At 48.1% G+C, this 18,400-nt stretch overlaps 1 protein-coding gene across 8 annotated transcripts in view; it reads left to right on the plus strand.

Moving 5' to 3' along the window:
* Nucleotides 1-16,734, plus strand: part of MPRIP (myosin phosphatase Rho interacting protein) — a 155,248-nt gene extending 138,514 nt beyond the window's left edge. For 5 of the 8 annotated variants that reach the window (XM_078372230.1, XM_078372232.1, XM_035299198.3 and 2 more), the window contains 6 exons: nucleotides 124-283; nucleotides 1,173-1,292; nucleotides 2,297-2,383; nucleotides 3,022-3,184; nucleotides 5,920-6,005; nucleotides 9,311-16,734. In XM_078372230.1, coding sequence (XP_078228356.1) covers nucleotides 124-283; nucleotides 1,173-1,292; nucleotides 2,297-2,383; nucleotides 3,022-3,184; nucleotides 5,920-6,005; nucleotides 9,311-9,382 — 688 coding nt within the window. In that variant the 3' untranslated portion in view covers nucleotides 9,383-16,734. Of the gene's footprint in view, nucleotides 1-123; nucleotides 284-1,172; nucleotides 1,293-2,296; nucleotides 2,384-3,021; nucleotides 3,185-5,919; nucleotides 6,006-6,524; nucleotides 6,588-9,310 lie in introns of all 8 variants that reach the window. The other 3 variants (XM_078372231.1, XM_035299199.3, XM_035299203.3) reach the window with 1 other exon arrangement.
* The last annotated feature ends 1,666 nt before the right edge of the window (nucleotides 16,735-18,400 follow it).

The raw sequence follows: 18,400 nt of genomic DNA on the forward strand, positions 1-18,400 counted from the left end.
TTAAGACAACAGACTGCTCAGGTCTGACCTGTGATTGGCTGGTCTGGTGTCAAGGAGGGACACCAGCCTCTGAGAGGCCTGGTTCTGAACCGGGCAGAGAAATGAGTGCCGCCCTCTCCCCAGGGAGGAGCTGCAGTCGGTGCAGCGGGAACTGGAGGTCCTTTCGGAGCAGTACTCTCAGAAGTGCCTGGAGAACGCCCACCTGGCCCAGGCGCTGGAGGCCGAGCGGCAGGCCCTGCGTCAGTGCCAGCGTGAGAACCAGGAGCTCAACGCCCACAACCAGGTGAGCCTGCAGCCAGGTGAGCCCACACTGGAGCTGGAGTCAGACCTTACCCTCAAAGTGACATGAAGGTCCCCAAACCACAGAGTGGTCCTTGCCCCAAGGCTTCACCCTGCCACCCAACATGGCTGTCCGTGTCATCAGAAACATCACTGCAAATAGCTGGAACAAGGCTGTACTGCCACGTGCACCATCTGCTTACACATGAAGTAACTCTTGCTTTGACCCTTTCTGAGACTATCAGGTGTCTTGGTGTCTTCTCTGTACTCCTCTGACCCTCTGGCTCACTGTTTCTGGGCAGGGCCTGGCAGGATCATTCCACTCCTTGAAGGTCCTGTCCCCCAGGGACTGAGCTGACACTGCTCAGGGTCAGGCTTAGTACTCACATTTATTTTTGTCAGATTTTTTTTCTTAAGATTTGCCTGCTCCTCAGTTAATCAGGGTCCATTTAAATCCTGGCTAATACAAAGGTTAGAGTCAGAATTAGTTCAGTATTCACTTTTCTGTGGGCACCAAATTAAGCAGCCCTCTATGTCCCTGCCCTGCACAAACACCCCTTAGGACTGGGCACACAGTCTCGTTCTCACCTGAGGCCTTCCCAGGGGTCATGGCTGCTGCACCAGGCTGTGTATGAGGCTACTCAGGCAGGACTAGGTCCGTTCATTTCTGTTGTGGCTTAAAGATGACCCCACAGGAGCTTAGGTGGGACCAGCCATAGAACAGAGTGACACTAGTTATCATGATGGAAAGGAATTAAGGGTTATCGATTGGATCCTGCCTACACAGTTCTACAGATATACAAAGAACCCAGGGAAATGGCCTTCCCGAGTTGTGTCATGTGACTTGGCCCCAGGTGGCTCTGGAGTGTCACTGTTGTTTTGCTGTCCCCTAGGAGCTGAACAACCGCCTGGCTGCGGAGATCACACGGTTACGGACGCTACTGACGGGGGACGGCGGTGGGGAGGCCACTGCGTCACCCCTTGCACAGGGCAAGGATGCCTACGAGCTGGAGGTACCATCAGGAGCCAGGCCCTGCCTAACTCAGCTTTGCATCCCAGAGCTCCAGGGGAGTGCAGCACGGCCCCTGATTTATAGGATTGTGGGAGGGACAGACCCAAGACAGCAGGAGTGAAAGAGCCTGGGAAGATTCAAGTCACCCCAAGGCAGCAAGGAGCAGTGAGGCCAGGTGGCATGAGAGCCACTGGCCCAACAGAATCTTCAAGAGGCTGTGGGGATCCTGACCCCATCTCACTCCCCATACTCTCTCCCCTCCATTTCTGCCATGCCACAAACACCACTCAAAAGGACACGTTCCATAGCCAGGTGGTTGCTGCAGCTCAGGTCAGGGAGGCTAGCTTTACTTTGGGATAATTGATTATGGAGCATTGGGTGTCCTTTTAGGAAGGCACTCTTAGATTTCTCTGCATTCAGTTAAAATTTCACCCTAAAATGTGCTAAAATTTTAGCACTCAGCCAGCCAGAGCTCACACTGCTGGGCCTGTTCTGGTGGCTTTGAGCTTTGTCTCTGTCATGGAGCTGCCTCCTGGCAGTGACACTGAGAAGCCAAGGCTGGGAGGAGCACTGCTTGGTGAGATCAGCTCCTGTCTCGAGGCCAGGTGTTAGGCCACTGTCTGCTGTGCCTGTTCCTTGTACTAAATGAGTGCTTTACCAAAAAGGCTGGCAGGGGAGGCTGAGTGAGTTGTGACACAAGTGTCAGTGATAACATTAACTGATTCTCGCGGGCTTGGTCCCCAGAGACAAGCAGTTCTAGTTCATGGTTCCCCAGGCTGAGGAGAGAGTCCTCGGCACTGGGAGGAATCACGGCCATTTCTTTCCTCTTCCTGTTTTTGTATGTGAGGCTGAAGCTGTGAGCAGTGTTTAAACGATGCTTGGGCACCATGGGGCTGCCCTGCTCACTGGTGATTGGAGAGCCCTCTGCATGCTTCAGTCTGCACTGGAGACCCTACAGGTTCCTTTGCTCCTGAATATTGGTCCCTGATCTCTCTGTCATTCTAGGTCTTATTGCGGGTCAAGGAATCAGAAATACAGTACTTGAAACAGGAGATTAGCTCCCTCAAGGATGAGCTGCAGACGGCACTTCGGGTAAGGCCACTATGCCACAGGAAGGCAGGTACGGGAGCAGGCTCTAGGTGACATGAGCCTCCTGAACGCAGGCTGGGGGCTCAGCGAGGGTTCTTCTGAAGCAGATTTTACTCTTTTGAGGAAGGCGGTTTCTAAAATCAAGTCCTCTTAAGACCAGCCTGCAAGCAAGTGCTGCAAGCAAATGTGAGCAGCCTGCCTGGCCTGGCTCCAGCGTCAGTGTGTGTGTGCTTTTTATGTGCTTTGGAAGGCATGTTTCAGAGAAAAGTCCTGTGAAGTGAGGCATGGCTTGACTTCCATTTGAGCCTCCTGGCTTCCACCAGCTTCCTCCAGGGACTCCTGGAGTCAGGGACAATGACAGAACCATTAGTGGCCACTCAGTCACTTGGGGAATCCAAGACACAGGGAGAGTTTTCCAGGCTGAAGCCCACAAGGGAGGGGCTGGGGCACTCAGGGCCACATCCAGATGGTTATGCCTGTGTCCTCAGGCCCCATGGTTTTTCCTCTCTGTCCACTTTCTACCTCTGGAAGACAGAGGTGAACAAGCCTCCCTACCATGTTCAGCCCCCGGGGAGAAAGGCCATGTTGTGCATGCCCCTCTTTCCTGGATGTAACTACCATTCTGTCATTTCACTCCCAAGGACAAGAAGTACGCTAGTGACAAGTACAAAGACATCTACACAGAGCTCAGCATCGCGAAGGCTAAGGCTGACTGTGACATCAGCAGGTTGAAGGAGCAGCTCAAGGCTGCAACAGAAGCACTGGGGGAAAAGTCCCCTGACAGTGCCACGGTGTCGGGATACGGTGCGTCCTCGGGTCATGCCCTCTGGGTTATTGCTCAGGGGATTGTGGGGGTTTGATCATAGAGGTTTACTGGTGCTTGACTAGAAACAGAAGATTCCCAGTGCTGCTTTTAGACCCAGGCATCCCCATGGAGCAGGAGCACCAGCCTCACACGGCTGCCCCAGACAGCCCTCGCTTCCCTGTGCAGTGGTGGACGCTGTGCCAATTGCTCTAGGGAGGACCCACAATATCACCATAATACTTTCAAAGTAATAACAAGTCTTGTTTTTCTGAAGAACTCAACCACTAGACAGAAGTAGCTCTTACTAGTTGCTTGATCCCAGGATTTTACTACAAAATCTGTAAAAAGCCATAGAGTGGAGAATGGGAGGGAGCTCCCTGCTTTCTGGAATGAACAACAGGACTGACTCTTTTTTTTCTTGGCTAAAAACATTTAGATACCCTGTAAAAAATAGATGGCAGTGAGGATGAAAGAGGTAACATTTTATCAAGCATTTTCAGATCATACATAATTTTTTTTTTTTGAGACTGGGTCTTGCTCTGTTTCCCAAGCTGAAAAGCAGTGGCACAATTTCACTGCAACCTCCACCTTCCAGGCTCAAGGATTCTCCCACCTCAGCCTCCCCAGTTCCTTGGAGTACAGACACGTGTCACCACACCTGACTAATTTTTGTATTTTTAATAGAGATAGGGTTTCACCATGTTGCCCAGTCTAGTCTCAAACTCCTGGGCTCAAGCGATCCAGCCACATTGGCCTCCCAAAGTGCTGGGATTACAGGTGTGAGCCTTTGTACCCAGCCAGATTATACATAATCTCATTTGACCTTCATCTTGACCTTTTATGGAAAGACCCACAAACAGGAAAAGATGTGCTAGCTCACTAATAGCCCCCCTCCCCCAAAAAAAATCAGCTTTTTTTCTTTCAGCAAGAAATAGTGATTATGATGGTATTGACAGATTCTGGGAGGAGGAATCATTTTTTCATAAATACATTGAGTAGTCAGGCATGGTGGTAGGCCTGGCTTCCCAAGAGGCTGAGGTGGGAGGATCACTTGAGCCCAGCAGTTCTGGGCAGTCCTGCACCAAGCTGAGTCAATCAGGTGTCCACACTAAGTTTGCTATCAATATGGTGACCACCAGGTTGCCTAAGGAGGGGTGAACTGGCTCAGGTCAAAGTGAAACAGATCAAAACTCCTGTGCTGGCCAGGCACAGTGGCTCACACCTATAATCGCAGCACCTTGGGAAGCTGAGGTGGGCAAAGCCCTTGACCTCAGGAGTTCAAGACCAGCCTGGGCAACATGGCAAAACCCTGTCTATAAGAAAAATAGAAAAAACGGGCCAGAATTGCTAGCATACACCTGTAGTCTCAGCTGCTTGGGAGGCTGAGGTGGGAGGATCACTTGAGTCCAGGAGATGGAAGTGGTAGTGAGCTGTGACTGCCCTGCTTACACTCCAGCCTAGGTGACAGAATGAGACCCTGCCTCAAAAAAAAAAAAAAAAAACATCTGTGCTGAGCTGTAGTGGAATCACCTATGAATAGGCACTGCATTCAAGTATGGGCAACAGCAAGAATCTGTCTCTTAAATAGAGAAGGCCAGGTGCAGTGGCTCACGCCTGTAATCCCAGCACTTTGGGAGGTGGGCAGATCACGAGGTCTAGAGATCAAGACTATCCTGGCCAACATGGTAAAACCCTATCTCTACTAAAAATACAAAAATTAGCTGGGCCTGGTATAGTCCCAGCTACTCAGGAGGCTGAGGCAGAAGAATTGCTTAAACCTGGGAGGCGGAGATTGCAGTGAGCTGAGATCGCGCTACTGCACTCCAGCCTGGTGCCTGGCAACAGAGTGAGACTCTGTCTCAAAAAAGAAAAAAAAAATAGATAAAAACTTACATGCACAGGGTGTATGCTATGACTCAATGTACGTTTGTGTTGCAGGTATTTAAGTAGACATTTGTGAGAAGCCTAAAGGACTGCTGTCTGGGTGGGTGGACGATGTTGGGTGGGTAGACGATAAGAAGGCCTTGGCCTTATCATCTTGCTTTGGACAGCCCTGTGGTAGCAGGAGGAAGGTGGAGAATCATAGATAATGGGGGTAGAGTCTGCTCAGCATTGAGGTTCCACACCAGAATGAGGGGACCAAGTCCCTTTGGAGGGAATGCTGTTCTGGGCTACAGTCATACTGCAGGAATCCCTGGTGGCACCCCACATACCCATTCTCCCATTGTGCTTGGTGTTTTATGGTGGTCTGAAGAGATGTAGCGTGTTTTATGGTTAGTAGCTTTGAATTCCCTTAGAGTTTTTTGTTTGTTTTTTGAGATGGAGTCCCACTCTGTCACCCAGGCTGCAGTGCGGTGGTACGATCTCAGCTCACTACAGACTCTGTCTCCCGGGTTCAAGCAATTCTCCTGCCTCAGCCTCCCGAGTATCTGGGACTACAGGTGCATGCCACCACTCCTGGCTAATTTGTATTTTTAGTAGAGATGGGGTTTCACTATGTTGGCCAGGCTGCTCCTGAACTCCTGACCTCATGATCCAACCCGGCCTTGGCTTCCCAAAGTGCTGGGATTACAGGCGTGAGCCACCGCGCCTGGCCTCCCTTAGAGTTGTTTAAGGAAGCGTCCTAAGTATGCTGCAGTAGGAAGCTTGGGAAATGTTTCAGGATTCAGTCTGATATCAGAGGATTTCATAAAGCAAAGATAACAGGTCTGTTTATTTTCATTACATACCTCAGATATAATGAAATCTAAAAGCAACCCTGACTTCTTGAAGAAAGACAGATCCTGTGTCGCCCGGCAACTCAGAAACATCAGGTCCAAGGTGAGTCTGGGGTCCAGCCCCTGGTGGGAGAGGCTTGAGGACACTGGGAGAAGAGCCCAAATTGAAGTCTGGGTGCTCCCATGGGCCCCGGCTGCGAAGCCACAGAGCCCAGCACTCAGCCAGCCCTAAGCTCACCCTGCTGAGCTGGTTCTGGTGGCTTTGAGCTTTGTCTCTGTCTTGGAGCCACCTCCTGGCAGCGACATCGAGAGGCCAGGGCTGTGCGGAGCAGTGCTTGGTGTGATTGGCTCCTGCCTCAAGACCAGGTCTCACCCCGCCTGCTCGTGTTGGCCTGCTGTCAGCTGTGCCTGTGTTGTACTCTTTCTTGCACATCACTGTTGTGACACTGGTGCCGCCTCCAAGAGATGATGCTGTCTGCTCTCCTTCCCCAGCCAGGATGCAGCACATTTTTAGTGTGCTGTCCGGAGCTGGGCAGGCATAGGAGGGCAGGCAGACGTGGGAGCGGCACCACGTGTGTTTGGGATTGGTTGTGTGTCTCATGTCTGCTCTCTCCTCTGACAGTCCGTAATTGAGCAGGTCTCGTGGGATACCTGAAATGCACCCGCTTCCCGGCCCATGGAGGAGGTAAACCACCTCTCCCACTGCCTGCATGCACTGCTCACACACCCATGGCAAATGCCTGTGTCATGGTTACTTTATTTCGATTCATCCTGCTCCAACAAACACATACCAAATCCAAGTGAGGTTTCTTTAACCTGCTGTGGGAAGTTAATTGGCACTCTAACCTCTGAACAGAGTTAACCTGGCAGTGAGGCACTCCCCTAGCCTGGCAGCCATGCCAGCAGAGAGGCAGGCACCCATCAGCATGCATGTGGGGTGATCTGTGCATAACGCTGAACTCACTCTACCCTCTTACGGGACACCTGTCCTGCCCTCTCTCACAAGGTGGAGTTGACAGATACCCATCATGGCAAGCAAAGTCCACCATCACCAAAGGCCTCGCCCACCTAGCGAGCCACTTAGTGGCCTCTGTCTCTCAGGGCTAACAGGCCAGTCATTCTATGAATGGATAAATCAGGACTAGAGCTTCATGCAGGTGGTTCAGAAGAGCATGATAACTGCAAGCAATGGGGGCTAAATATTTACCAGTATTTTTTTTAAAAAAAACAAAAGCTTCTCATTAGGTGCCACTGAAGGCCCTATGCCAGAGAGGAAGTGGGGGTGGGCCCATGGTGGGGGACACCCCGAGACTGAATGGTTGCCAGCTCAGTGGCTTGATCTCATTCATTCTGGGATGAGAAGGTGAAGGAAAGCAAGAACCACATCTTCCACACTGGCCCTTTCTCAGGTGTGCCCACAGCACCATGCCAGCTGAGGGACTTCAGCGTGAGGCTTGGCTAAAGAGTTGAGGGTTTTAAGCCTAGTCCGTTTTGTTTTATTTTTCTACAGTCCTAAGTCACCTATACCCAAACATCGTTTAGGCTTGATCAAAAATTTAGCTTGGGCATTTTTCTTTAAACATAAAAAACATTTTGTTTAGCAAAAGGAAACATTCTTTTTTAGTTCATGGTTTTCTTATTGAAAATTCTGCTTCTTCTTTGAGACCACACTTTAGCTAGTGTATTTGAGCTTTTCTTGAAGGAGTTTGAAGTTCACTATTAGTGATTTGGGTTTTTGGACCATGCCTGTAAGTGACACTCAGGGTAGGGAACTGGCTGTCACTGACAAGACCCTTCCAGGGCCCCTGAGAGTAACTCTGTGTAGTGAATGGGTAGGGGATTCTCACAGCGGCTGAGAACCAGCCAGAGCAGGGATAAGGGAGCAGACTATCTGGACCCCAGGGCAGACTCAAAGGATGGAGAGAAACCCCCAGATGGGGTCCTCCTGAAGTGTTTTTAAGCTGATGTTTGGCTTGGCTGTGTTTCTGTAATAAGAAAGTCCTTGAAGTGCAAGGCCAGTCCTGCTGGCCCCAGCAGAAAGATGAGGACTTCATAGATGCAGCGGGGCAGGATGGGGCTATGCTGGTGCTCCCAGGACACATTAGGAGGCACAGGCACAGGTGGGTGTCATCCTTTTCCTCAGCTGTATCTAAAGACTCCACCCAACCCTTCAAGAAGACGGGCATGAAGTTGCCCAGAAACCATACTTCTCATTGGTGTTTTTTGATATGGCATCTGATGTGCACTGATCTGTGTCTTTCGTTCTGTTCTGTTTTTCTGTTGTGCCTCACTCAAAAGGACTGCAAGTCTCAGCTGCTACAAAATCAAAGCAAGCATGTTGCTTAAGAGCAGCATAGCCTTTTCTGGGATTGAGACCCCATTTCTAGGATTGAGAATCCCTCAGGACTCTTAAGGGGCCCTGTATCTGTGGTCAGCTCAGTATATGGTGCTGTTGGAGGCACTCAGTAGAGAGGTCAGCCAAGGGGAAGATGAGCCCCAGAGGGAGCTGGCTGAACCCTGAGGGCCAGGCATGGCAGCCAAACCTATATGGGAGTCCTCAGGCTGAACAGCCACCAAGAGAGAAGCCAGAGGATATATAGAGAGAAACAGCCTCCTGCAGCCAGTGTGGGGATAGTGTAGGGGGTTCACTTCCTTCCCACCCTTGGAATTGTAGCAAGCCTAGCATCACCTGAGCCTGAGCTCTGCCCTTGTCACTGGGGCGGCTGTCAGGGTATTCTCCTCCCCTGGGCCTGCTGTAGGAGGATTCTGGGGCTTCTGATGCAGTGCCTGCAAGGAGCAAACCCAGGCCTTAGGAGTGATAAGACTCACAGCTAGCAGGAAGCAGGATGTGATAGTGACATCCCCCAGCCATGCTACAGGGGCCTGTCTCTGAGTAACGTTTAGGCTCAGGGCTGCCTGTCTGGCTTGGCCCCAGTCCCTTCAAGGGTAACCAGATGTCTACCCAGGTCCTCTGCAAGACTGGCTACTGTGAGACCCCTATACCCTCCTCAACTGAGGCTGTCAGGTGAAGAATCAGGAGCTGAATGTGGACAAATCCACACACAGGACAAGACACAGGGATGGGCAGTCTCCTCGCTCATTGCACTGTTTTCCCTGGCTGGATTTGTCTCATCACTGCTTGTCTAAAGAGCCCAAAGCTCAGAATTTAGCTGCTTTAAACACATGGTCTTGTCTCTCTGATTTTTTTCCTTTTTCTTCCAAGTAATTTTCTGAAGGGGAAAACATCCTCCACCAATAACAGCATTTCCCCAGGCCTCTCCTCCTGGCATGCCCACTAACTGCATCTGCACCGATGCCGGCTCCACCAGTGGTCTGGTCTGGTCTGGTCCGGTTCAATGCAGGGGGTCTAACGGTGTGTTTGTTTTCTCCTGCTCTGTCTCCACCCAGAGTCTGAAGGAAGGCCTGACGGTGCAAGAACGGTTGAAGCTCTTTGAATCCGGGGACTTGAAGAAAGACTAGCTGTGTCCCATCCAAGTTGAGCACGCGCCTTCCCCAGCTTGCAGCAGCACACCCTGAGCGCTGCTTTTCACCTGTACCTTTGTTTTATTATTATTATTGCTGTTGTCATCGTTAACTGTGGGCATGGAATGCGTGAGGCTGGCTTCTGGGTTGTCCACACCACTCTGCTGTGTTGACTTCCTGTTGTTTTCATCAAAGCTTTTTTCCATGGTATTGTAAAATTAGGCCAGCATTGGGGGCTGGGAGGGCATCTCTGTTAGTCTCTTCCTGGCTGTGACCCGCCGCACTCACTGTCAGTATTAAGGCCCAGCAGCCTGTTGATAAGCTACCCTGTCTCACCACGCACTGGTGTGGAAACAGGGCCCAGCCAGCATGCCTCAAGGTAGATGGAAAATGGTCAGAGAAAAAGCCGTGCGGACACTCCAGCTTGGCCTGGGTCACAGCACTGACTCCTCACCCACTAGTCTGGCTGTTAGAGGAGGAGGTGCGCTGCCTTCCGGCTGGGGAGGAGGAGAGCATTTTGTATTTGTTCCACTGATGCAGCTTAGAACCACACCCCTGATAATCATGGCAAACCTTTCACAACCTGGAAAATGTTGAAAGCAACCATTCCTATTTTTGTTTGTTTTTTATTAAATCTTGCACAAAACCCCCGGCCCCTCTCCTTCCTTTCTTCCTTTTTTCGCTCGTTCTTTTCTTGGTCTCCCAGTAACCCTGGTCTTTCCATAACTACTCAAGATTGTTGACCTGCAGCCTGGGTTTCAGACTCTTAATTGCAAAAAATGATGAATTCCCTCCGGGAATCATTCAAAGTAGGGGAAGGTTTGGGGTTTGGGTTTTTTTTTTACCTTTTGGAGAAGAAACTGTCATTGCTTTGGAAAAGGTTGAAAGGAGACCCCTGTTAAGTCAAGAAGAAGGTACAGAGGATGTCAGAACTGATGAGAACAGCCCATTAGTGTGTTTTAAGACTCTGATCTTAACTTTCATAATCTGAGCTCTGGAAACCTATCTTGCAGCATTGATCTTTAAAAGGGCCTAGTTAAACTAAACCTGTACTAACAGTTCTGCTTTTTCTAACAGTTTAAGGAAGGCCTTTTGAACTGCCACAAAACATTCTATAGCAATTCTTGAAAATCTCTTAAATTGGAGTCTCTATATCGGCCCCATGAAAACCATTATTCCCATTAAGATAAGGAGATTCCACATTAAGATAAGGAGTTCCACAAACCCCTGGCTGGTGGAACAGGTTCTGCTACTTTAGGAGCTAGGTGGGGTGTGAGCAGATGGTGTTCATGCCAGGAGCATGCTTTCACTTTGTATTCATGCTTGAGTGGGTGTGGTGGTCTCTGTGGGTGCATGGATGCTTTGGGGGGTAGAAATGTAAAAATCCTATAGCCCAGTTTCTTGATTAAGTCATGAGCAAGGCCATCTATGGTGCTCTGGCCCCACCCCTAATGTGCAGAAGGGCAGGAAGCAAGGCCTGGAGTTTTCATATGTTTTAAGACCTGGGTTTAGGTGCTGTCTTCTCACTGGAATAACTAAGTGCTCTCCATAGGCATTGATCCCTTTCCACAAGTTTTTAAGGGTCTTAACCCACACTTTTGCTCCACTGATATTAGTCTTCCATGTTGTTAACAGCAAGAGAAAATTGAATTTGTTATAGACTTATCTGAGGTGGCACAGTTGTTCAGCTGTAGTCCCAGCTACTTAGGAGGCTTAGGTGGGAGGATCGCTTGAGCCTGAGAGGTCGAAGCTGCAATTAGCCATGATCATGCCACTGCACTCCAGCCTGGGTGACAGAGTAAGGCCCCATATCAAATACAGATATGCTTATCAGACCCCACTGACCATTTAGATTGGCAGTGCTTTGAGAAATGCACTTTTCTGTGTCGATGGGAATATACAGAAGGAATGTGCAGGACCCAGCTGTTCTCCACAGCCCCATTGTTGTTTCCAGGACACTGCTGAGACACAAATGCTCCAGAACAGACAGGGACCTGGTGTGGGTTCAGATCTGACCAGACAGGAGTGTTTTTGCTTGGTGTCTGGATGCTGTGACTTTGTGTCATTCTCTGAGGTCTACCACCTGCCCTGCCTGGCATGGTTTCCTATGTAACCATCCCTGCTGCCTCTGGGGACAGACCCACTGGCCCTTCTGCAGACAGCTCCCTGCCTTCTGCTCTCCAGAGGGTTCTGGGCAGAGTCTGTACTTAGGGACAGGATCCGTCTGCCTTCAACCCTCACAGTTCTTTAAATTAAAGCAAGTTTGCCCATAGGTCAAAGAGCATTTGATTCACTTTTTCCAATCACGTATCCCTTGAGGCTGGACTTCAGGAATCCTAAAAAATTAATATGAGTGCAGCATGTGAGGAGTCCGAGACACACCAGCTGGGCATCTGTGTTCCTTTGCCACAGGCCTCTCCCGCAGGGGCTGGTTTAGTGTAGGGTATTGCCAGGAAACAGACTGAGGCTGCTACGCCAGTAGAGAATAGGTAGGGAGGTACTCTCTGGCCATTCAAACAAAGGCCCCTTTGCTAAGGGCTCCTGAAAATGCCCTCATATAGGGACAGCCACCAACTGGGTCAAGGAAGTCTGGGTTCCCTGCTGGTGGGCTACGTTCTTTGGATGGAGTGAACCAGGCAAGAAAGGGGATGATGTCCTTCATGTTCCACCTGGACATGCCCCAGGAACAGAGACTTGCCCAGGTAGCAACACTGGCACAGGCGTCAACTGCTGCCACACTGGGCAGGGAGCCTTGTGCTGCACAGGGCTGGGTGCTCTCTCCAGTTTCCTTCCTGAAGGCATCCAAATACCCTGGAAAGGATTTAGCCCCTGAATTCCACGGACAAGAAAAAACAGTGAAGAAGTAGAATTGGTTTCTGTATGGGGAGAGGGAGGTCCTCTTAGGGGCAGCTGTGAGTGGGGTCTCAGGCTGCTCCTTGGCACCAGTCACAAGATAGTGAGCTTTCCCAGCTTCATTGATGAGGAAGATGTTCAAATAGACTTCAGCATTTTAATTATTTTCCTGTAAATGTACTTATGTGTAGTATGCTAGCACAAGCTGTTAAGCCATGCCACACATATTAACGGGAAAGCGAGGCAGGTTGACTCTCATTGAGTTTTTTCAGTCATGTGCGTGATTACCTTGTGTGCACGGATGCACATGTAGAATAGTCACTTTCTGCTTGTCAGTTTCTTTATCACATGTGGTGCCCCAGCCCCAATCAGGTGTGGAGACCAGCATTCCAGAGGACGCGCTGTCCACAGCCTCCCAGATCCGAGCGGGTCATTGGGCAGGGGTGGAGACAGACAGTGCACTGCCCTGTGAGCTGAAAGCCTCTGCTTCAGGGAGTCATAATGGGCCTGTGCTCAGTAGGTGATGCAGTGGATGTCCCAGGGGGACTAGAGGAGGCAGCATCGCGAACATGGGGGTTTATTGAACAAAAGGTAATGTCGGAGAGGATCTTGCCTTCAGATTCAGCAAGTATGAAGGGAGAAGAGCATGGAGAGCGAGGCCCCACAGGCTGCTAAGTGATGTAGAAGGCCGGGCAAGAACCTGTTCCTGCAGCAGCCACCGGCCCCCATCACTCCCTTATCCTCCAGCTCACACAGGCCATACAGGGAGAAGAGGGCATCTCAGCTGTTAAAGAACCCGAAAGGAATACTGATAGGTAAGGCTAGAAACAAAACTGATGGCTTGAAAAACATTTTTATGTAATGTATTTACTACCATTCATTTTACTACAGAGGTAGATAGGGCTCTTCACTTTTGGGTACATGGAAACGTGCTGAGAATTGAACACAATCCGGATCATCACTCCCGCCTGGCCATCTCCTGGGAGGCTGCCATGTGCCATGGAGCTGGGACACAGAGCAGAGCCCGCCATGTGTTGCAGGGCCCTGGAGGCCAAGGCCACCCTGCTAGGGGTCCCTGTTGGCAGCCAGGTCCCTACACAAACAATCTTATTTGGCCTACTAGGCTTTGAATATGACCTGCAGTCTAATTTGGGAGGTGGGGGAAGCTCTGCTGTCCCCTGCTGCTTTGTGTGTTGGGTGACTTTAATGGCTGGCCACTTACCCTTTTCTCCCAGCTACTCATTCACTGACTTGATGTAACAACACATCAGTATTTATTTTTTCCTGAAAAGAATTTGTTCAACATGGTCCTAAAGAAGCTTGGAATTTATAGACTTTCCTTTATAAGATACAGTTTTTTAAAAAAAGTGACCTCTTTATCACTAAGGGAGAAAGATATTAAGTATTTTCAAAGTTTTATGAAGAATGGAAATGATATTATACTTCAAAGAAATTTAATGTTGAAATTTCAAAGATAAATTGGTGTGTTGATAAGAAACTTCACTTTCCTGGGAACTTTATTCATTTTAGGGAATTAGATAAAATTCCTGGCTACAGGAGCCATTGGTCTGATGTACAAGGAATTTGCTTTATGACCAGATTGTAACTTGCCCTAAGGTCCATGTTGGAGCACTAAGAGGTGTCACAGGTAGAGATGATGTTTCGATTCTCTTTTCTGCAAGCTGGGATCAGCCCGGTGTTTTCTCCTTTTAGCTGAGATGGTCGAAGTTTCTCAGCGTGTTGGCAAAACAGCCCTCCCGGCTTTCTAAAAGGACTTAGGACAAAAGCTGCTGGGAAATTGCTTATTCAAAAGCTCCTTAGAATTTAGGCATCTGCACACTGTTTTCCCACCTTTCACCTTCCTGGGCTTTTCTGCCCTCCAGCATTCTTCTGAAGAGGGATTCCTAGCCCGCTCACGTCTCCAGTGGGTAAATACTCAGCAACTGCACATGGGTTTTCCATGCACTTCAGGCTTGGAGGTTGGCCATGTACAAGCACACTCCTTCTCGCCTCTGGCTTTTCCTCACCACCCTCTTTAAAGGTGTAAACTCCTCAGATACTAGATTTATGATCACATGAAAGATCATCTTCACATTGAAAGGTGAAGGCCACCATGGTTCTCAGTGCCAAGCAACAGAACGTTCCAAGACGGGTGTTCTTCCTTGCACAGCAGCTATGGCAGGTTGTTCTGCAGCCTCCCCTTAGAGGTGGCTGTTCATTGTACCTTTGTACAGTTGTGTTTACACACTTGTGCTGACAGCTTTCAGCAAGGGCATGTGTCCACAGCTGAGGGCAGTAAGAACCAGCCTAAGCTGAAGGCTAGTAACATGGTGCTGTAGGCCCTTTAAAAGGAAAGCCTGACATAAACCCAGTATGGAAAGGAACATTATCAGTTCTCTCTAATTTTGTCTGCCAGGGACAAAACCCTGCTTATCCTCTTTCCCTTTTCAGAACTGTGCCCTTCAAGTATTCTTGCTTCTCTGTAAAGGGAAGACATCTCCCTTCTCTGAAATCCTTCAACAAAAGAAAAGACTTGGCAAGGTAGGGGAGTCAGTAGCTCAACACTAGAACATCCCTATAGAAGGGACAAGTTTCTGTCTGAACACACCTTGGGTCGGAGTCCTTAGGTATTCAGGTGCAGTACTTTGTGAATACTTAAGCTACTGCATGCTTGGTGTAGCTTGCAATTTCTCTGTATTTAAAAGCAGTCGTGTTTATTTTCTTCAAAATAACCTGTATATTATTCAGAGCAAGCAATGTATATATTACTGAGAAGTTACTGCAGGGATTTTTGTGACAAAGTTTGTATGGGTTTTTTTAAAAAATCTTAGACACCCCTTTTTAAGATTGGGAGAACAGGATTAAGTGCACCGTTGAACCCCGCCCAGCATTATAAGGAAATGTTTTTAATGACTGCTAAGTCTTTGTAAAAGGTTTGGTCATTTAATAGATGTCTTTAAAGAATATATACATTATCTAAAAAACGAAAGCCCTGTATCCATACATTGTTTTCATTGAAAGAATTCTGTATTGCCTGTTCTTGGTAGAGCCAGAGTCCTCAAGGAAAATGAAGAAAATGATAGCTCTGTCTTGACCAGACTTCTGCACAGTAATGTAAGGCTATCATAGGGAGACTTGGTTTAAGGCACGGTTATGGGATTGGGATCGAAATGTGTGGTTTCTGAGAACCTTCATGACCACTCACTGGGCAGGGCTCTGTGCACAGCACCAGAGCTGTTTGAATTCCCCAGCCCTTTGGTTATATCCTAGAATTCCATGGAGGCTTCGGAAGTTAAATGCAGCTTTTTTTTTTTTTTTACAACATGTGTTTTTGTCAAATTGATAAGGAAACACTGAGTTACAGAATACTTAAGAATTGGAGACTTTAGTACTGTAGGATGGCCTGGGAGGACAAGTCCCAAGTGGTGGACACCGCATGCTCCTCAGGCACAGCCTCAGTGGGAGCCTTCCCCAGGCACAGCTCAGCCACCCGAGGAAAGGGAGTTGTGGAGGTGCAGACACAGACAAACACACATACACACACACACACAGCACCTGCAGCCTCAGAGTCATGCCTGTCACTCCCCACCCCCACACCCCCGTTGAGAAGTTAGTGGTGTCACATACTTAGTTTTATTTTATAGATGTCTAGGAATAGATTGTGAAGAACACTCAGTTCACTACTGTGTTATTATATCACAAGCTTCAATTAAAATGGATTTTAAAGGATTTTAGGATTTACCTTTAGTATTAACCACTTATTTACTGACTTACTGTTAGCATTCAAAACCAGTTAAGTGTAAGAATTATTTCATGTGGTTTTCCTAGGGTAATATTTATAAAAGGTAGAAAGTGTCCAAGTGGCTCCTCAACAATTAGTTTTTTCTCACAAATATGCCCTTCTGTCAGGGTGAATGTCTCAATGTGTTATCAAAGACAAAATATACTGTGCCAAGCTGGGGTGCTGTGTGTGACTGAGTAGCAATGCTTCTTCAGTCACCTCTTCCACAGTTTGTGATTCCAGTGGTTCTGAGAATGTTCTGTCACATGATAAAAGCAGCTTGTATAATTCTACCTGGCATTTCATTTCTGTTCTAATGCTAAATGGTAACGCTTAACAGACTAAAAGCCATGTGCAGAAGAAAGGGCTGAATGAGTCCGGCCTCCCCAGGTTCCAGCACAGCGCTTGGGTATGAGAGGTAGAGCCCCGGGGTGGGGTGGCCACCCTCCGCCAGGCCAGTGTCTGGAGAAAACAGCTGAGCTGCTGCTCTATTTTGGGGGTGGGGGGCATGGAGGGGAGGGGAAATTTTGAGGCTTTTTTTTTAACAATGTTTGTGATCAACTATTCACTACAATTGGAGTGTTACTTTGTCAGAATATTTATTCCTTTCTGTGACATGCTAGATTCCCTGGATGTAGCTGATTGTTTTTATTTTGTAAATATTACCTAACTTTACATAAACTATATCATAATAAACTATTTTTGCATCACCCTTTGCATGCTGTGTTAGAAGATTTTGTTTAGCTGAGAGACATCTGCAAAGTAAGCATGCAAGTCAGAAGTCAGAAACTGGGCAGTAGCCTCCAGCTCTAGAGTGGGTTGTTTTCAGTTTCATTACCTCCTTTTTTTTTTTTTTTTTTTAAGCAGGCTCTCACTGTGTCACCCAAGTTAGAGTGCAATGGCACAATCTTGGTTCACTGCAGCCTCTGCCTCCTAGGTTTAAGTGATTCTCCCACCTCAGCCTCCCAACTTGCTGTGACTGTAGGCCTCACCACCACACCCAACTAGTTTTGCATGTTTTGTAGAGACGGGGTTTCCCTGTGTGGCCAAGGCTGGTGTCAAACTCCTGGGCTAAAGCAGTCCTCCCACCTTGGCTTCCCAAATTACTGAGATTACAGGCATGAACACAGTGCCAGGGCCTCATTACCTCCTTTTTAATTATAGTGGCTTTTCTTGTTTTCTGGTTTTTGGTTTTTTTTTTAAGACAGAGTCTCTCTGTTGCCCAGGCTGAAGTGCAGTGACACAATCTGAGCTCACTGCAACCTCCGTCTCCCAGGTTCAAGTGATGCTCATGCCTCAGCCTCCCAAGGTAGCTGGGATTATAGCCATGTGCCACCACCACACCTGGCTAATTTGTGTGTGTGTGTATTTTTAGTAGAGATGGGGTTTCACTCAGTGTGTGTGTGTGTGTGTGTGTGTTTAGTAGATTGAACTCCTGACCTCAGGTAATCACCTGCCTTGGCCTCCCAAAGTGCTGGGATTACAGATGTAAGCCACCACACCCAGGCAGTTTTCAGCATTTCAGAATTACGGTAGTTAACACAAAAATTCAGGTTTTACCTGCTCACCCAATAGCCATCATAAATATTTTACATCCAGAATCTAATTAAGGTACACTGCTTCAGTTAAAGAACCCTTCAGGGGTTAAAGGGACGATGAGAAGTGCTGATGGTGGTGATTCCCTTATTAATCAAGGTTCTGTAATTCCCCATCCCTGTCCCTCTTATGAATGGATTTATTTACAATAAAATTTTAAAAAAGAAAATGCAATTTACATCATGACCTAATATACACACACACCAACAACCTGAAATTTAACAAAATAATGCACCCTTACTGTGATATACTCTGATGATTTTGTTCATTTTTTAAAATTCTGATTGTGACCCACTAAATTAATTTAAGAAACTGGGATTTTTAGGGCAGGCATAGTGACTTATGCTTATAAACCCCAGCACTTTTGGAGGCTGAGGTGGGTGGATCACCTGAGGTCAGGAGTTTGAGATGAGCCTGGTCAATATGGTGAAACCCCATCTCTACTGAAAATACAAAAATTAGCTGGGTGTGGTGGCACGTGCCTGTAGTCCCAGCTACTTGGGAGGCTGAGGCACAAGGATTGCTTGAACCCAGTAGGCGGAGGTTGCTGTGAGCCAAGATCATGCCACTGCACTCCAGCCTGGGCAACAGAGCAAGACTCCAACTCAAAAAAAAACGAAACTGGGTTTTCTAAACAATATATCCACAACATTCAGAATGAAATGGGTGACATTGTGGGAATCTAAACTTTCATCCAGATAACATTGAAAAAAGTTAAAGTTGATTCTACTGATAAGAAATCTATTTAAGAGGCCAGGTGTGGTGACCTGTAATCCTAGCACTTT

This window comes from Callithrix jacchus, chromosome 5 (assembly GCF_049354715.1).
Source record: "Callithrix jacchus isolate 240 chromosome 5, calJac240_pri, whole genome shotgun sequence".
Taxonomy (NCBI): Eukaryota; Metazoa; Chordata; class Mammalia; order Primates; family Cebidae; genus Callithrix; species Callithrix jacchus.